General features: G+C 41.5%; 1 protein-coding gene across 5 annotated transcripts in view; it reads left to right on the forward strand.

The window, feature by feature from the left end:
* TAFA1 (TAFA chemokine like family member 1) overlaps positions 1-15,828 on the forward strand; it is a 221,825-nt gene that overhangs the window by 175,343 nt on the left and 30,654 nt on the right. For all 5 annotated transcript variants that reach the window (XM_039695544.1, XM_039695548.1, XM_039695546.1 and 2 more), the window contains one exon: positions 7,077-7,217. In XM_039695544.1, the coding sequence (XP_039551478.1) occupies positions 7,077-7,217 (141 nt within the window). The remainder of the gene's footprint in view (positions 1-7,076; positions 7,218-15,828) is intronic.

The following is a 15,828-nucleotide window of genomic DNA, read 5'->3' on the forward strand; positions in this document are numbered from 1 at the left end:
TTTTTTTTTAATATGTATAAGAATAAGGTCCTGCGCAAATTTCTCAGGAGATCAATTTGCAAGGCTCTTTAGTAGAAAAACCTATTCTCTGGTGTGTGTATTGGTTTGATATGGAAATCCATAAGCCAGCCCAAGATCCAAGCACAGCTCACATGCTGGTGTGCTCTGGGTTTTCCTTGTGAATTCAAGAGCAGAATCCATACCATTTCTCCTTTACAGAAAATACGTATTTTTAATTTCTGTGAATAAACCAGTTTGTGAGGATCAGAGTCTAGTCTATTCTGGGTGTAAGTATAAGAATCTGTTACTCTCTCAGCTAGAAGCCTCCTGTGGCTGATGGCAGAGAGCATTAGTAGAAAATTGTAAAAGACTACAAATCCTTGTGCTAATTAGAGCTTTGCATATCCCTACTTCCCCTATTATACTGAATGGGAAATAAAATACAAATGCAAAAAAAAAGTTAATATTAAATTGAAATATTAACATTCTGCTGAACAAAATATTTTAAAGATTTTATTTTCCTCTAGAAGTTCTTTTGGTTTTCATTTTTGCATCAAAGTTTTATTTCATAAAAACAGCCTTTTCTGTCAAGATTACTCTCAGAAACTTAAGAGTTTCTGAGATAAATAACCAGAGATTCCCGTGAGAATGCACATTGCCCCTCTTAGCCCAGGAATTCTCACTCCAGAATCTATCAGAACTTTGGCTGAGTGTGAAATAGATTTTCACAGGTGCCTGACCTGCTTGGTCCAGCAGTTCTTCTCCAAATTCTGCCCATGAGCCAGCAGAAAGCAAAACAATCTCAGTATTTGCCTTGCTCAAAATGGGGCTGTTGTGCCATGACACAGGAACTGGGGCCTGGACCTGGACAACCAGGAATGTTGCAGCATCCCATGGGCTCTGTCCTGTGGGCTCTCAGAGCTGGGACCTCCAGGGGTGCTCTTTAAGTGACCTGGACATCAGAAAAACCTCACTAGGGTTTTAAAGTTTAACACAAGGTGCATTTCCAAGGGAAAAAAAAAATTTCATTCACTTGCCATGGTCCTCTTGTTCTGTTTTGTTTTGGTTTTTGTTTTTTTGTTTTGTTTTTTTTTTTAATAGAGAAGCAGCAGTTTCTTTTAGGAGGTACTCTGTGTCTCCAGAACCCTTTCACAGCAGCAGCATTTGAGAAAATAATATCCCAACCCAAAACTTAATGACCCACAGTGGGAGTCACTTATGTTGCTGCTGTTGCATGGAATCTTCCCAAAATGAAAATTATAATATAGATCTTGCATAATGAACAACAAAATACTGAATATTAATCAAAATGTAAATAGAAATTTAGGAAACAGACCAGTGCAGTCTATTCTGATCTACTGGGCTAAAAAAAAAAATATCCACTGTCTATCAGGGGACTTGCAGAGCATGTGTGGAACATTCCAAATTCTCACGGTTATGGTAATTTCACATCTAAAGAGTAACTCATCAATTTATTTGTATCTGTTATCATACTGGAAAATGATTATGTAAGGAGTAATGCTGATGGGTTATACTTGGGTCAATTTTTTGATGGTGCCTTTGTGTTACGTCAGGTTTATGAGCCAAGTTCAGCTGTTTTGTGACTTCACTGATGGCAGTTAACCTTGACCTTGTGAAAATGAGTGAAAACCCTAAGCCTTCTCTGAGTGCTCTGAAATGCATCCTGTAAGCTTGATCCTTTTCCTTCTGCAGCAGATACACAATGTCAGAGGATTATATGTAAAAGAAAAATTGGAGTGTAATTGCACTGTGGCTTTGAGGAGTCTTTTATTTGTTCACTTGTGAAGTGGCTTGTGGTGTAGCATGGGACCTTGTTTTTCCATATGTTACATATTCCTGTCAGAAGCAAAAATGTTGCTTTGTAAGTTCCATAGTAGTGGCTTATTATTTCTTAAAGTAAAGTATAGTATTTTCCCCTGTGCACAGTGTAGTCTGCAGTTCTGGCACATTAGCTGGCATAAACATTTTGATTAAAGCTTATGAATCTATTAATTACACCTGGGAAGTTTCCAAAGCTTATTCAAACTGAGAACTCTTTAAACTGCAGCCCCCAAACCTGAATTCTTTATAGTAAATGTAAAAAAAAAATTGCTATCAGAGGGTTCTTTTTCCTTTCTTTCCTTTGTTGTATAAAGACATGGGGTGGAGAGGGTGCAAATTTTTATATCCATTTGTTTCTGGGAGCAATTTTTCAGCAAGTCTGCAAGTGTCTGAAGAATTTTTGCTGTCACATTGTTAAACATTTGCTTGGAGTCTATAGAACTTAAATTCTCTCTTAAATTTCCTCTGTTCTCCTAGGTCTAGCAGCAGCATCTGCATATACTTAAGCATTTTCAGAATAACATATGGGTCTGTGACCTTAGCAGGATGATAGCACTGGCACTTAGACTGGATACTTGAAGCTGTTACAAATAAATAGAGCTACCACAAACCAGCTATAGTCCTAATGAACTGTCTGGAAATGTTGATAAAATTGGTCCATATGATTTGTTTTGCTCATATTCCCGTGGTGAATCACCAGTGGTGTAACAGAGGCAGAATTTGGCCAGCAAAGCCCATGATGTGTTTTGGGCACCATTATTTTTTTGCAAGTAGCAGGAACAGGTTCTAACAACAACCTTCCTCTGGATTAGGCTGTGAGGTGCATTTGCAATGAGCTAGCAGCAAATGTAACAGAGGATCTGAATTCTAAAATCACCGGGTGTGTGACCCTGAGAAGAAAGGCACATCTTATCTGTCAGCAGGCTCTGCCAGTGCCAAACAGCCCAAGAAGCCTCACCAAAGCTCTGCTCTGCTCATGCATTCATGCACACATGCATTCATTATGATTGACCTGCCCTAGGAAGGTCCATTAAGTGGAACTCATTTCAAGCACAGATGGTCCTGAATAGCTTAATGTCTGTCTGGTGGCCAGAATAAGTGAATTCTTGATGGCCTTAGACTTCTGATCACATACATGCAGCCAAGGAGGAAATGAAAACATGTTTATCATTTTGATAAACAGCCTCTCTCATTGCTGCAGGACACTCCATGTAACTCAGCAGAGTCAAATACTATTAAATTGTCATCACTGTCAAAGAGAGAACGTATAAGTTTTGCTACCTGAGTCATAGTTAATGACTTCCACAATGTATAACACAAATCAGTAGTGCTGTTTGCCTTTTTTATGTTTGTTTACTGATAAGTTCAGGCTTGGCTGGAATGCAGAGGCAAGTTATAATTTTGAAGTGCAAAATATGCTTTTATTATTACCTCCTAGCTAGAGGTATAAAAAACAGAGATGACTAGAAGATGGCTTTTTGGCTTCTGCCAGGCATGCACTCAGACCTTATAGGTGATTAGACATTTTAAATCACAGCCTCCCACAGCAGACTCATACAGATGATAAAATATTTCACTCTGTGGTGTGTAAACTCAAGGTGGCTTTATAACAGAGACAAAAATGAGCATTATTTCAGGAGTTAGTGTCCTCCAATTAGAACAAAACCATTTGCAGGGGTAACAAACAGTTGTCTCTGTTTTACAGCAAGAATGATCTATTGTTTCTACAATTTTCTATTTGAAGTCTGTGCAGAACAAGGGTTTCTGGGAGGCTGGGGAATATGGGCAGAGTTGCAATGACACATTGCAATGCCATCTTCCACATTGCAGGACCCTGCCTGGCAGGCAGTTCTGTCCCTCTGGCTTTGGTCACATTTCCTCCATGCAAAGCTGAGGCCTCCTGTGAACTGAGTGCTCAGAAAGGATCAGCTGATCTCACTATCAAATCCTGCTGATGTTTGGTGTGAAGAAGGTGTAAGTCACAACAGGTCATTTTCATTCACCTTTGAAGCTTCTTGAAGGAAGATCAATGCTCTTCCTGATCTGCAGGTTCCAATTCCATTTCTAATCTTCTGGTTTTCTTGGTACAGAAAGAAATTATTAAAAAAAAAAAAAAAGGCAGGTGGATAAAACAGCCACTTCATGAAATGTAACTGTCAACATAACATTCAGAAGACATTTACTTTGAGGATTTTTAGGCCCCTTTCCTCTCCTTTTAAATTCAATGGCAAATCCCCTATTGACTTGAATGAGTTGGATGAGGCTATTGTTGTGGAATCAAAGCCAGAAGCTACTGTAGCTCAATAGACCATAAACTTCAAAAAACAGAGACATTTGTGGGTTTTATGACAAGGATTCAAACTTTTGCTGCACTCACAGCCTACCAAGTCAATAATTCCCGTTGGTTTTTTTCAGAACTCCCAGCCATGTAATATCTTGCCAGATTTTCCCTTAATCCAGATGAACCATTAAAGAAAAAAAAATGGCTCAGGAAATTCATCAGATATTGAATTAGAGTATTTTTTGGTGCTCTCCAGCCCCCTCCCCCAAATGAAGAAAGTTGGAAATAAAAAATAAAAATCACAGAATGCAAAGGTATTTCACATGTCCATCTGAACCACATTGAGTGGTTTTTGGTGAAAACTGAAGATGGATTTGTGTTTCTCTCCCCACTCAATTAATTTCCTCATTTATGCAGCTGAAGCAGATTTAAATAGAACCTCCCACCCTCACTATATTCATGGTATATATGTTTCTGTGAATGATGTAGTAAGGAGTATGCTTTTTCAATTAGGCTTTTTTTCCTATTCTCACTGTGTCCATTTATATCTGTCTCTATTCCCATTTTGTATCTGGATTTTTAAAAGTCCCACATGTACATGTATGGTTGGTAAAATCCTTATAAGAAAACACATTGCATGCAATGCTACCATAGACTAAACATCCTTTAATGCATATATCTGATCCCACTGAACAGATTTTTCAGGAAAACAGGCTGTATAACCTCCAGAATTTTCTCCATGTGAGGTGGATTTTTTCTTCTGTCAACACTGGAAGGCGTCTTTCTATTATTATAATTATTAATATTTGCATACTTTTATAGACTATGTAGATAAAACTTCCAATTAATGTATTTAAATTTCTAGCAGTTAAAAAAATGGTTTTATAGTGTCATTATGTTTTGCCCCTCCTAAACAACTACAGAATTTGAGCTAAATTCATTACTGTTCCAGCAACTTGAGCTTCCACATAACAATTAAAGGTGTTACAAAGCTCTTCCACCACAACCCATAATTTTGAATAGATAACCAAATAAGCAAGACTAGGTCATGTGGTTCTTAGCACTCATACAGCAAATTTATAGAGAAAATTAAACATTTAGGTTATTCACAAATATTTACCACACAGTCTGTGTCATCTAAAATTAGAAATGCTTTTTACTGTGTACATTATCTTTATTGTTGAAGTTGCAATCAATATAATCACAAATCTCTCTTCTCCTAGGGCATGACCATAAGATGGATTAAACCAATGAGAATCTTTTCATTGCTTTCAGTATGATTTGGATAGGGGAACAGGGAGTTTGTGTGAAGGATTACTTCATAGAAAATGCAAGCGTTTGGGGCTGAGTTGATTATCACAATTCCTCTTACTCCTCAGATACACTCCAAAGCCCATTTGTCAGAGGATGGCTCTCTGAATTGTTGGGATCTCTGTTTTTTGACACCTATTGGCTTTCAAAAAGCTTGTGTCAGCAGCCCAAACACACCTAGTTACTAAGAGGTGCAGCAGCATGTCTCTCCAGATGACTTCAGTGTTTACTACAGAGTTCATCTCATGCTTGCAAACTCCCCCATACGACCAACATCAGGCAAGGCAGAATCCTTCCTGCCTGCCCGCCCTGTGTTTCACTAAAAAATGCCACATTTGTGGAAACCCAAGGTAGCAGGATTCACTCCTGCAAGGGAAATGCCATTGGACTGCCAGACCTCTACCAAAACCCCTTGTTCACAGCCAGATGTGGATCAGCATCTCCACACTTCTTATTCTCCCACCTGGCCACACAGCACACAGTGTCAAAAGCTCTCAATATTCTTTCAAAAAGAGTGAAATCCAAAGACAGGAGTAATGTGGTTTATGCTGTAGTCAAAGCAGCATGCGCTTAGCAATTCTTAATGGCATGAAGAAATAAAGCTTTTCTAGAAAATCTTGCATATCCTGCCCTTCAGTGAGCAGCATGTGAGGTTTTGTGCTAAGTCGAAACAAACCTTGCCAAATTTGTGCTGCAATTTCAGAAAGCAGCCAGATATCTGTGGGGAACAGCCTGACACCATTAAACAGTCAGTGATTGTGAGCTAAATGCAGTCTGAACTGAGGAATGGAGAAATTACCTGGGCAGGGCATTAGCCCACCGTGGTGTTTGTCTCCTTGCAGAGCAGAGGTGAAGGGGAATGGCACACCTGGCCCTTCATTTCTGTGCTCAGCATATGGCACAAACACCAAGCCTTCATAAGCCCAAAGCCACCGTGGATCTGTCGATCACTCCCCTGTGCTCCCCTTCTAATAAAACTATTGCAAATGCTCGGAAAGAACAGTTAGGGAGGAGACAAATTAAACCTGATGATCTCACTCACAATTTAAATGTTTTCTGCCTTAAATCTGCTAGTCTAGCGAGTGGGGGAACAAAGGGAAGTGCTGTTGGGCCACCCTCTAGTCTGGGGGGACTCTGTCATTCCCTAAGGGCTGAGTACTAGCACAGAATCAAATATTTGGAGAAATATCTTGTTTCTAGATGGATTCCCTTAGTCTCTGTCCTTGTATGAGAAAATATTTGGGGAGAGGCCTCCTATATTACAAGCATAAAACCAGCCAACAGTGGCTGCACATTTTCTGTAGTATTTTACCTATATTTCTTCAGGCCCAGACATTGACAACATTATTTTTAGGCCAAAAATGATGTGGGTGTCACAGAGACTTCTAATATAAGAAAGGCAAGGGAACTTATCTACATTTTCTATTAAAAATGTAGTGTAACAGTACCTGGCTTATTTGGGAGCACACAAAAAGACAGAAATAAAACTGTAATCCTACCTGTACAGAAGCTGGGCAGAGGCACAGACAGGAGCACGCCTGGGTGCTTTGATTAGCCACTGCTGCTCTTCCTAATCAGAGTGTCAATATTCTCTTTTTCTTTTTTTTTTCTTTTTTTTTTTTTTTTTTTTTTTTTTTGCCAGAAGGAGGAACGTGTGAAGTTATAGCAGCACACAGATGCTGTAATAAGAATCGAATTGAGGAAAGATCACAAACAGTAAAATGCTCCTGTCTACCTGGGAAAGTGGCTGGGACTACAAGAAACAGACCTTCCTGTGTTGATGGCAAGTAGCTCCTCCTGTGTATATGTTTCTGTTTGTGTACCATCCATTACAGCTAGAAAGCTGCAAATCCACAGATTGTGCATAGGAATTTTGTTGTGTTCTTTATTTAATGAAATAGAAAAATCTACAAGTATATATTTAGACCACTTCCTTGCTACATCAATGCATAGCTATGTGCGCATGGATCATGTTAAGATTTACCTGAAAACTGTAAGAATATTGCCCAGTATGGATGCTTTGATGAGTATGAGAGATTTATTATTGATAAATACCTAGATGAAATTATCCCTTGAGTCACTTCACGGGGCCGCTGCGGTGCCACATTAGTTTTGATTCATAAATATTTCAAAGGACAACTGCTCTTCATTTTGATTTAATTAGTCATTTGGAAAGTCAGTGGCAAGATAACATAAATAAATGAATCTTGTATTCAAACGAACATTACAGAAAGCAGGGGAAAAAATCTTTGTCTTTTAAAATCACTGCTGCTATTGCTTGTCACGGAGATTTGTTTTTTCTAATTTTTTTTTTTTTCTGGAAGAAAAGCACCGTGTTATTTGTGTCTGGGTTTCATATGAGGTTTAGCTGCACAGGGTGTTTTCCTCTCTGGAGCTCCCCTGCCAGCACTGCAAGGTGAAACCACACAGCAGTCAGGGAGAGAGCCACGGCTGGGAAGTGCTTGGCAAAATACAAATCTCATAAGAAGATGGGGAGTAAGTGGTACTAATCCCATTAGTTTCCCTTCCCAAACAAGCTGCTCTGTGCTGCAGAATCCCTCAGTGCAGCAGCTTTGTGGAATGGAGTATCTTGTTAAAATCCCTCACTGTTCTTCTTGGTGAACGTTGTGTTGTTTGTAGAGCCCACAGGTGCTCCAGAGAGCCACAGGTGGGTTTTGTGCAGCACTGTAGGCTCTGTGCTGGGCTCTCCTCACTCTTTCCATGTTGGAATCCCATGGGTAGTGGTGTCTCTGCCAGTCTTGGGAGCACCCAAAGTTTCCTCTCTGGGTCTGTGTTTGGCAATCAGCTTCACCCCAAGTGAGAATGGGGAGCTCTGCCAGCAAATATTGGGAAGAATGTTCTCTTCTTGGTACCTTTCCTCAATATCAGGCTGCCAAGGCATTAGAATGGAGCAGGGAGTGGTCCAGTGTACCTCAGACAGGAGATGTAGTTAGACAGGAATATTGGTGGGTGTTGTGGAATGGAATATTGTGCAGACAAAGATCATTCTTGCAGATTTGACAAGAAGGTGAAAGATCAGGGGCTGCCTTAGAGGAACAAGAACCTCGTGTTTCCTCAGAAGGTATTTCTGGCATGTGGATATCTGGTTTATATATTAAAGATACGAAAGGAAATGTTTTATTATTTTAAAAACACATTCAGATTTTAAAATTATGAAGTAGTATTTCATAGCTTGTTACACTGGGAGTGCAATTCAGCTTCTGAACTCATGATTAAAACCATGCTATGAATGCACCTGTGAATGATTATGCTTTAGTCCACAACCTGTCATTCTGTTATTGCCTAATTACCCTGATAAAAAGAAGCTTTTCTTTTTCTGCTAAGCACACTCATAAAACTGTAGGTGAAAACTACAGCTGGTTGTAACCAAAGATCAGCTGTACAAGCCTTGAAGAATTTCATGTTCTTCATCAGGTCATGAAATACAGAGGCAGCAGATAAAGCAGAGAGACACCATTAATTCAGCCCTCATAACTGTTCAGAGACGAGAAGCTCAAAGAGTGCTGTGTGAAGAAAAAAGTCAGGTGCAGGTGTGGACTGGAGCCTAATTGCTCTGTCAGGATTACAATAAAGAGAAATGTTATTGTCTGGAATTTTGAAAGGAGTTAGGATAAAACAATGGCTAATATGAAAGTGTAAGGCAAGTCCCATTGAAGTCACTGGTAAGACTCACTGTGACTTCAAAGCCAGCAAACGTGAACTACAAAGGAATGTCTTCCCCTTTCAAGTTTGGTTGTAGTCAGCCCATGGCTGCTTTTGTAGATGGCTGGAGAACAGTTCAAAAGCCCAATATGCTGCTGGTAAAAATTAATCCAAGGGACATTTGCTTTGGCCTTTGTTTTATCCCAGACTTTGCTTTGTGGCTTTTGACATACTGACCTGGTTTAAGTCAAAACTTTTTCCAATTTGGTGGTTCTGTTCTTGTAAAGACAAACTCCCAAAACTTCCCATGGGAGTCCCACTGACGTCAGTGCTTTAGCTCACACAAAGATTTGGGATTTGCTGTTTATTTTGTGCATGAGAACATTTCAAAAGGTCACCTGCAACTTTCTACCTTCTTTATCTACAATATTGAAAGGTTTCAGACCAGTTAATCTCACACTGGGTTTTATTTACAGTGTGTAAATGTATATAATTTAAAGCCGTAATGTGTCACTAAGAAATCTTGCTTGAGTCCTAATTCAATATCCACAGGTGTTCAGGTGAACCAATGTACTCACACCCAAACAAAGACACTTCTGAGAGGTGGCAAGGACTGGGAGACCCCTGTAAGCAGTTTGGCTGATGGATGATTATCACCTTGAGCCATCTCCACCCCATGGCCATGTGTTAGTGTGTATAAAGCAGGCTGCACCTCACTATTGCCCTGCCACACTGTGACTTAGTGGGATTGGGATCAAGCTTTTGGTGGTTCCCAGTTAAATTTCATCAAAAACACCCCATCAAGGCTGCTGCTTTGGCAGTTTGAGTCCACGTTGCAGAGGAAAGATTGCATTGCCTTCTACTCCTACCAGCTACTGCTCTGGGACACAGCTGGGCTGTGTGGAGAGCTGGCTTTGTTTTCTCTTTCAGAGAACACAATTATTTGTAGGAGTCATCTTAACATTTTTAATAAATGTCAGGGCTGATGAATGGTCCTTTTGTCCCTTTTGTTGTGAGATCTGATCATGGGTAGCACAGCATCCCAGTAAACAGGGCTGTTATGCAGTCCTCCCTGCATGGAACAAAATTCAGGCTAAGGTTGTTTGTACTGTGAAGGGCATGAAGTTGATGTGTATTCCCAAGCATCACTTCCTGCCAGGTCCAGCAAACTTTTTCTTTGGGTTCTCATCTTAATAAAGTAAGGTGAGGCCAGGCCATGGCAGCCTCAGAAGTCATAAATGATTCTTTGTGGCTCATTCGGTAGACTCTGTCCTAAAAGCTGCCTCCATCACCAGTGAATGATGCAGTAGCAACAGTGGGAGCAAAACAAAAGCCAAACCTTGCCATGAAACACAGACACCAGTTTCTGTTGCTTTGCCTATTCTGTTGCACATGTACTTTCATGATTCCCTTCACTACTTCAAGGTCTTTTTTGTTTGAAGGATGTAATGCTCCTTTCCCTCTCTACAATTTATCTTGCCTGCCACTTGGCCACAGCATATACCATGGGCATCAGGCTGCCCAGCTCTCTGCCATGGATATTATTATTTTCTTATTTGCCCAAATACCTCTCCAGAGCAAGTCCCTTTTTCTGGGGAAAGCAATGCCCAGCATTTCCCATGGGCTCATGAAGGCCCTCAGGTGCCTCAGCAGAAATTGCTGTCACTGGTGCAATTTCTCCTGTGGGCTGAGGTTTCATTCCTTTGTTGTATCATTACTGTAAAAAAAAAAAAAAAAGATACTTATAACTGTCGCTTTTATACTGGGAATATCATGCTTTGTACCATATCCTTTAAAGTGGTATTGAAGCATCCTGTACAGTCAGTAGGTGGTTATGTCTGTGTGTTTTTCAAGGCTTGTGAATAATATATAATTTGTTCATCTATACTGGAGTTTACTATGTTACAGTCAGTGCTCTCAGACACACATATTTTTTAATGTTTCATTTTTCTGTTCCTTTCCCTTCAATCTTCTTCCAGGCTATTTTAAACTCTTTCACAGGCAACCTCATATTTCTTGCATAATTATCTGTGAAATTTGTTGGACCACAGAGTATGGAATAACAGAAAAGCACCTGCACTGGCTTTTGAAATCAGCCACAAAGGAACTTTCATGCAGGTTGTGCATATTGCCAGTGCTTTTAGGAAATGAGTTGGGTTTATCACTGGTGAAAACCAATGAGCAAAAAGGAAGGTGCTACTAAAATTCTTAGCAGTATCTCTCCCTCTAAATTGTACCTGTAAGAAAGGCCTCTGCAGACATGTGAGGTGAGCCCATTCCACATTTTCTGCAACACAGGATTTGAAGCATTAACTCTCAGGCAGTAGGATTAGTGGTTTAGTCTCCATGGTTTACTCTTGTCCTGTTTTATACCAGTCATGCATCAGGGGAAAGAAAAGTCATTCACTGATACAGAAAAATAAAATCAAGCCAGAATTTTCATTCTTCACAGACTGATTTTAGATCACCTCAAGTTTCAGATCATTCCACAATGAAATATTAGCACACATGTACATACTTCAGATTTCTGTTAGTTTGAGGATCACTAGCCGCCATCACACTTCATCAGGGCAGCACTCCCAAGCCAAACATGAGGTTTCTGACCAGTGGGAGCAGCCTGACCTTTAATCCTCTCTGGGCTAGCACCTCACACCTCTCCAGTCATGATTGGTGCTGCTCATCCTTATTTTTCCATGTGTAATAGTTGGAGCAGAGAGAGGACAGCATTCACAGCACACATTCCATTTGCTGTGTTTGCCCTGCTTTCTCCCACCCAGGACCCAGAAATAAAAATGTCCCATCATTTATTTTTAAATTATGGGTAAAACACCAATTGTGGAGCAAGCATCCATAATTCAGGAGTGTTCCTTGAGGACCGAGGTGCTCAGCCTCAGCATCCTCCCACAGCACTGGGGCTGCCCCAGCTTGCAGCAGCTGAGAGGTGGCCATGGGACATGCACAGACACTTCCTGCCTCTGCCTGCAGTGAAAGCAGGATTCAAGCCTTGTAGAGTCAAATGAAAGACTCCTATTGACTTTGGGTCAGGTCCTTAGTAAATGCTTTGTTAGAGATAATCCTGTATCTATCAGCACTTACATCAAGTGAGAACAGTTCACAGTCACAAAGCCAATAGTTTTCTATTTATCTAATGTGTACTTTAGGTGGTATCACCAGAAAGCCTTTTTTTTCCCCACTCTGTGAAAATACTTTCAATCAATTCTTATTTCTTGAAGAAAGGGGGAAAAATGCTTTTTGAAATCCAAGGAGTCAGCTTCTCATCCCTCTAGCTGTGCTTCGGCCTAGATAAGAAGCGATCTCAGGGTCCAATATTATTAATTCACTGTCTATATGAATAACGAGCAGCCTTGGTGAATTATTCCACACTCCTGGGAAAATCTATAGCCCTGTCCTTCTGCAGCACCACTGGAACCAAGCAGTAAGCTCATATTTATTTTTATTTGGTGAATTCAGATGACTTCATTTGTAAGGAGGAAGAAAATGTCTCTCTTCCCCACTGACATCCATTTAGCAAGTTCAAAAAAAGTCACAGAATGTCTCATGTCCTATTAAAAAAATAGAAAAAGCGGGGAGAAGTCTAACTTCACTGAAATATTTTAGGCTTTTGTTTTGTCCAGATCTTGTCTTCTTGGAATGCCCTTGCAGCCACTCTGAAATCACAGCCAGATCCTGAGAGGTGCTGACTTCAGAGGGAGCAAAAGCAAAGCTGGCAGCAGCCATGCAGAGTAATTAATTCATTTACCCAGGCACAGAGGCTCTCATTACCAATTTGCCTTCCCATTGCAGGGCAGAGGCTGAAGGGAGCAGAGGGGAGATGAGTGCCTGACCCTGCCAGTGCTGGGTGAGATTTTTTGTCAGGGCACAGCCTCATCTCCTGAACCCAGAGCATCAGTGAGCAGCCTGGGGAGAGCAGAGAGGCTCTGCTTCTCCCTGAGCAAGTGGATGTGCAAACAAATCTCTGTGTGGGCATATGGATCCATATCTATGCAGATATGTATATATGTGTGTGTATATGTGTATTTCTGTGCACACGCTGCAGAGCCACCCTGCCATGGGTGGTGCCTGACAGCACCCAGAGCTGCTCAGACACACAGGGATGGTTTTGTGTGACTCAGGTGCACACAGGCAGGACATTCAAGGAGCAAATCTGCAGCTCGCCTGAGCCAGGCTGCAGTCAGGGCTCCCCAGGTAGGTGCTCCCCCATCTCCCAGCCAGGGCCGTGCTGTTCCTGCTGCATGCAGGAGCTGGGGAGAGGGGAATGGATGCTCCTGTCTTCCTGGTGAGAGGATGGTGCAGCTAATGAGAGCCTCTGACTGTGGGTTTGTGTGAGTACTTCTTCATGGCAGTTAGCATTTGTCTCCCCACCTATGTTTTGTATTTCTTTCTTTTTCCAGGGACATTGTGATTTCCTGCACAGCAACCACCCTTTTTAATATCAAGCTCATAGAACAGCTGACTAATCCACCCCTGATGAAGTGCAGAGAGCTCACTTAAATCCCAATTTCAGCAGGGAAAAAAATTTTCTTTTTCTACTTCAGAGGGGTAAAAAAAGCTGTAAGTCATGGCACTGTCTCCATTGTGTGAGGGGTGGTCGCTTTCCCAGGTTCCAGCTGGCAGATTTCAGAGGGAGCAGAGCCCTCACAGCCAACCAAGGTGCACAAACAGCATCCCCATGGTGAAATTAGGGAATGGCATGGCTCTGGAGCAGTGTGAAGACACACAGGAACGTGTAATTACTTCACCTCCATACAGAGGAAAGTAACCTTTCGCTCAAATACTTGCAATAAACCCACTAGAGGCTAAATGGAAAACAGTAGGGGATTTCTCCTCTGATAGATAGCATTAAGTGTTAATCACAGCCCTGGAAGAGCCTGGGAAGAGGGGTTGGAAGCAGGGAGGGCAGCCAGCCATGCCAGTGTGTGCCAGGCACCACAGGGAAAAGAGGCACGAGCTGGAAGGGGAAAGACAGCCTAGAGAGAATTCCCTTGCAGGAGTGAAGCCACAGGCAGGACCATGGGTTCAGGTTAAGGACTGGTCAGGCTGCCTGGAGAGCACAGAGGAAACCAGGACAAGGGGTTTCACTGCCTTGCAGACACAGATCTGCTTTGGTGAGCCCAGAACAGGAGACTCAGCACCCTGAGACCCATGTACAAGTACACAGATGGCAGATCTAGGGGCAAAAACAGCTGCAGCAGTGCTAAGGGAGGCTTCTCACAACAGCCCTTCACCCAGCAGTGCTCAGGGAGAGATTTCCAAACATCAGAAGGTGCAGTCTGATGTGGATCTGCCCTGCCTGGCAGCAGCAGAAAGAGATTTGCTACCATTTACTGCACCTGTGTGGAGAGGTGATGCAGCTGGTGGAGGATGTGGTGTCTTAGGAGCAGGAGGGTTAAATCTTTAAACTCTGCCTTTAAACAAGCACTGGGTTCATCTTTCCCACATGCACAGCCCGAGTGCAGCATCCAAAATGCTCTCGGGAAGTGATTTGACACCCAGATTTTCAACTGGTGTAAACTGGCTCTTGAAACCCTGAGAGACTTTCTGCTTTGTGTCAAATGAGGGCACAGTTTGTAGGGTTTAGGAAAATGAACAGGATGGTGACTGGCTGTTAATCCTTGCTCACAGTCCTCAGGGAATGTGTTGGACCAGGGTCCAGTTAATCCATGGCCAAGGGGAGCTTAGGGAAACATTAGGGTCGGGTTAGCATCTGTGCTGTATGCTCTGACACCAAATCCTGGCAGGAATTCTGATGGTAGTTCATCTCTGCCAGGGAAGACCATATTATTAAGTGGCTAATTCTGCATGAGCTCACACCACACGTCTTTTCTGCATCAGATGCTGTGGATTTGGTGCACTGTGAAATGCTGTGTGCCTACAGGTGTCTCTGATACACTATAGAAAATACCTAATTGGAGTATTGCAGGGCAGGAAGCATTTTTTATTTTCTTTCAAAGCTACCTTCCATCTATAAACATGGAACTAGTTCACAAGGCTTGATTGTGGTTTGTAGGATTAGGCTTTGAACACAAAAGAAGTGGATGATTAAGTAAGAATGAAAAATGCTCCTCCACAGTGAGCTCTCTTTAAATTAATAAACAAGAACCTGAAGCTATTACACACTGAAATTTTAAAGAGGCAGTGACCAGATCTTTGAAGGAAGCAAACACATCATTTATCCTTTTAGTGATGAAGAGAGTTCATATGGGAGTCACTAATTTAGCACTGAGACTGTCTGTTGTGTTGAACTGTGTGAATTAATCTGGCAACTGCCAACTGGAAGCAGGCAAATCAACAAGTGTTTAATTGATTTCAGAGGATCAGTTATCCATACAATTGATCAGAGATACATTTACAGTTCCTCCTCTCAGAATACAAGCAGGTCACTGTAGGACCCAAGCCCCATAGCAGTCTGTCAGTCTGTAGTTTGCTTTGAGAGATTTTTATGCATTAATATTGCAGAATTGTCTTAAGTTTAGGAATCAAAGGGATTTCTATCAAATCTTAGACTTTTTGCTGAGGAAGTGTGTTACTCAGCATGCAAAAAGCCTTCAGAGTTTGGAACAGGTCTCCATATGCAGGTGTCAAAAAGCAGTTCACTAATCCTATAGATCAAGGAAAGCAGTATTCCTCTTTGGGAGCTGTTTTCAAAGACCATTCAGTTTGTCACAATAACTGCTCAAGGTTAAGCAAGATGGAGGATGGCAAATTTCAAT

Source organism: Passer montanus, unplaced genomic scaffold (assembly GCF_014805655.1).
Source record: "Passer montanus isolate IOZ18808 unplaced genomic scaffold, ASM1480565v1 scaffold9, whole genome shotgun sequence".
NCBI classification, from domain to species: Eukaryota; Metazoa; Chordata; class Aves; order Passeriformes; family Passeridae; genus Passer; species Passer montanus.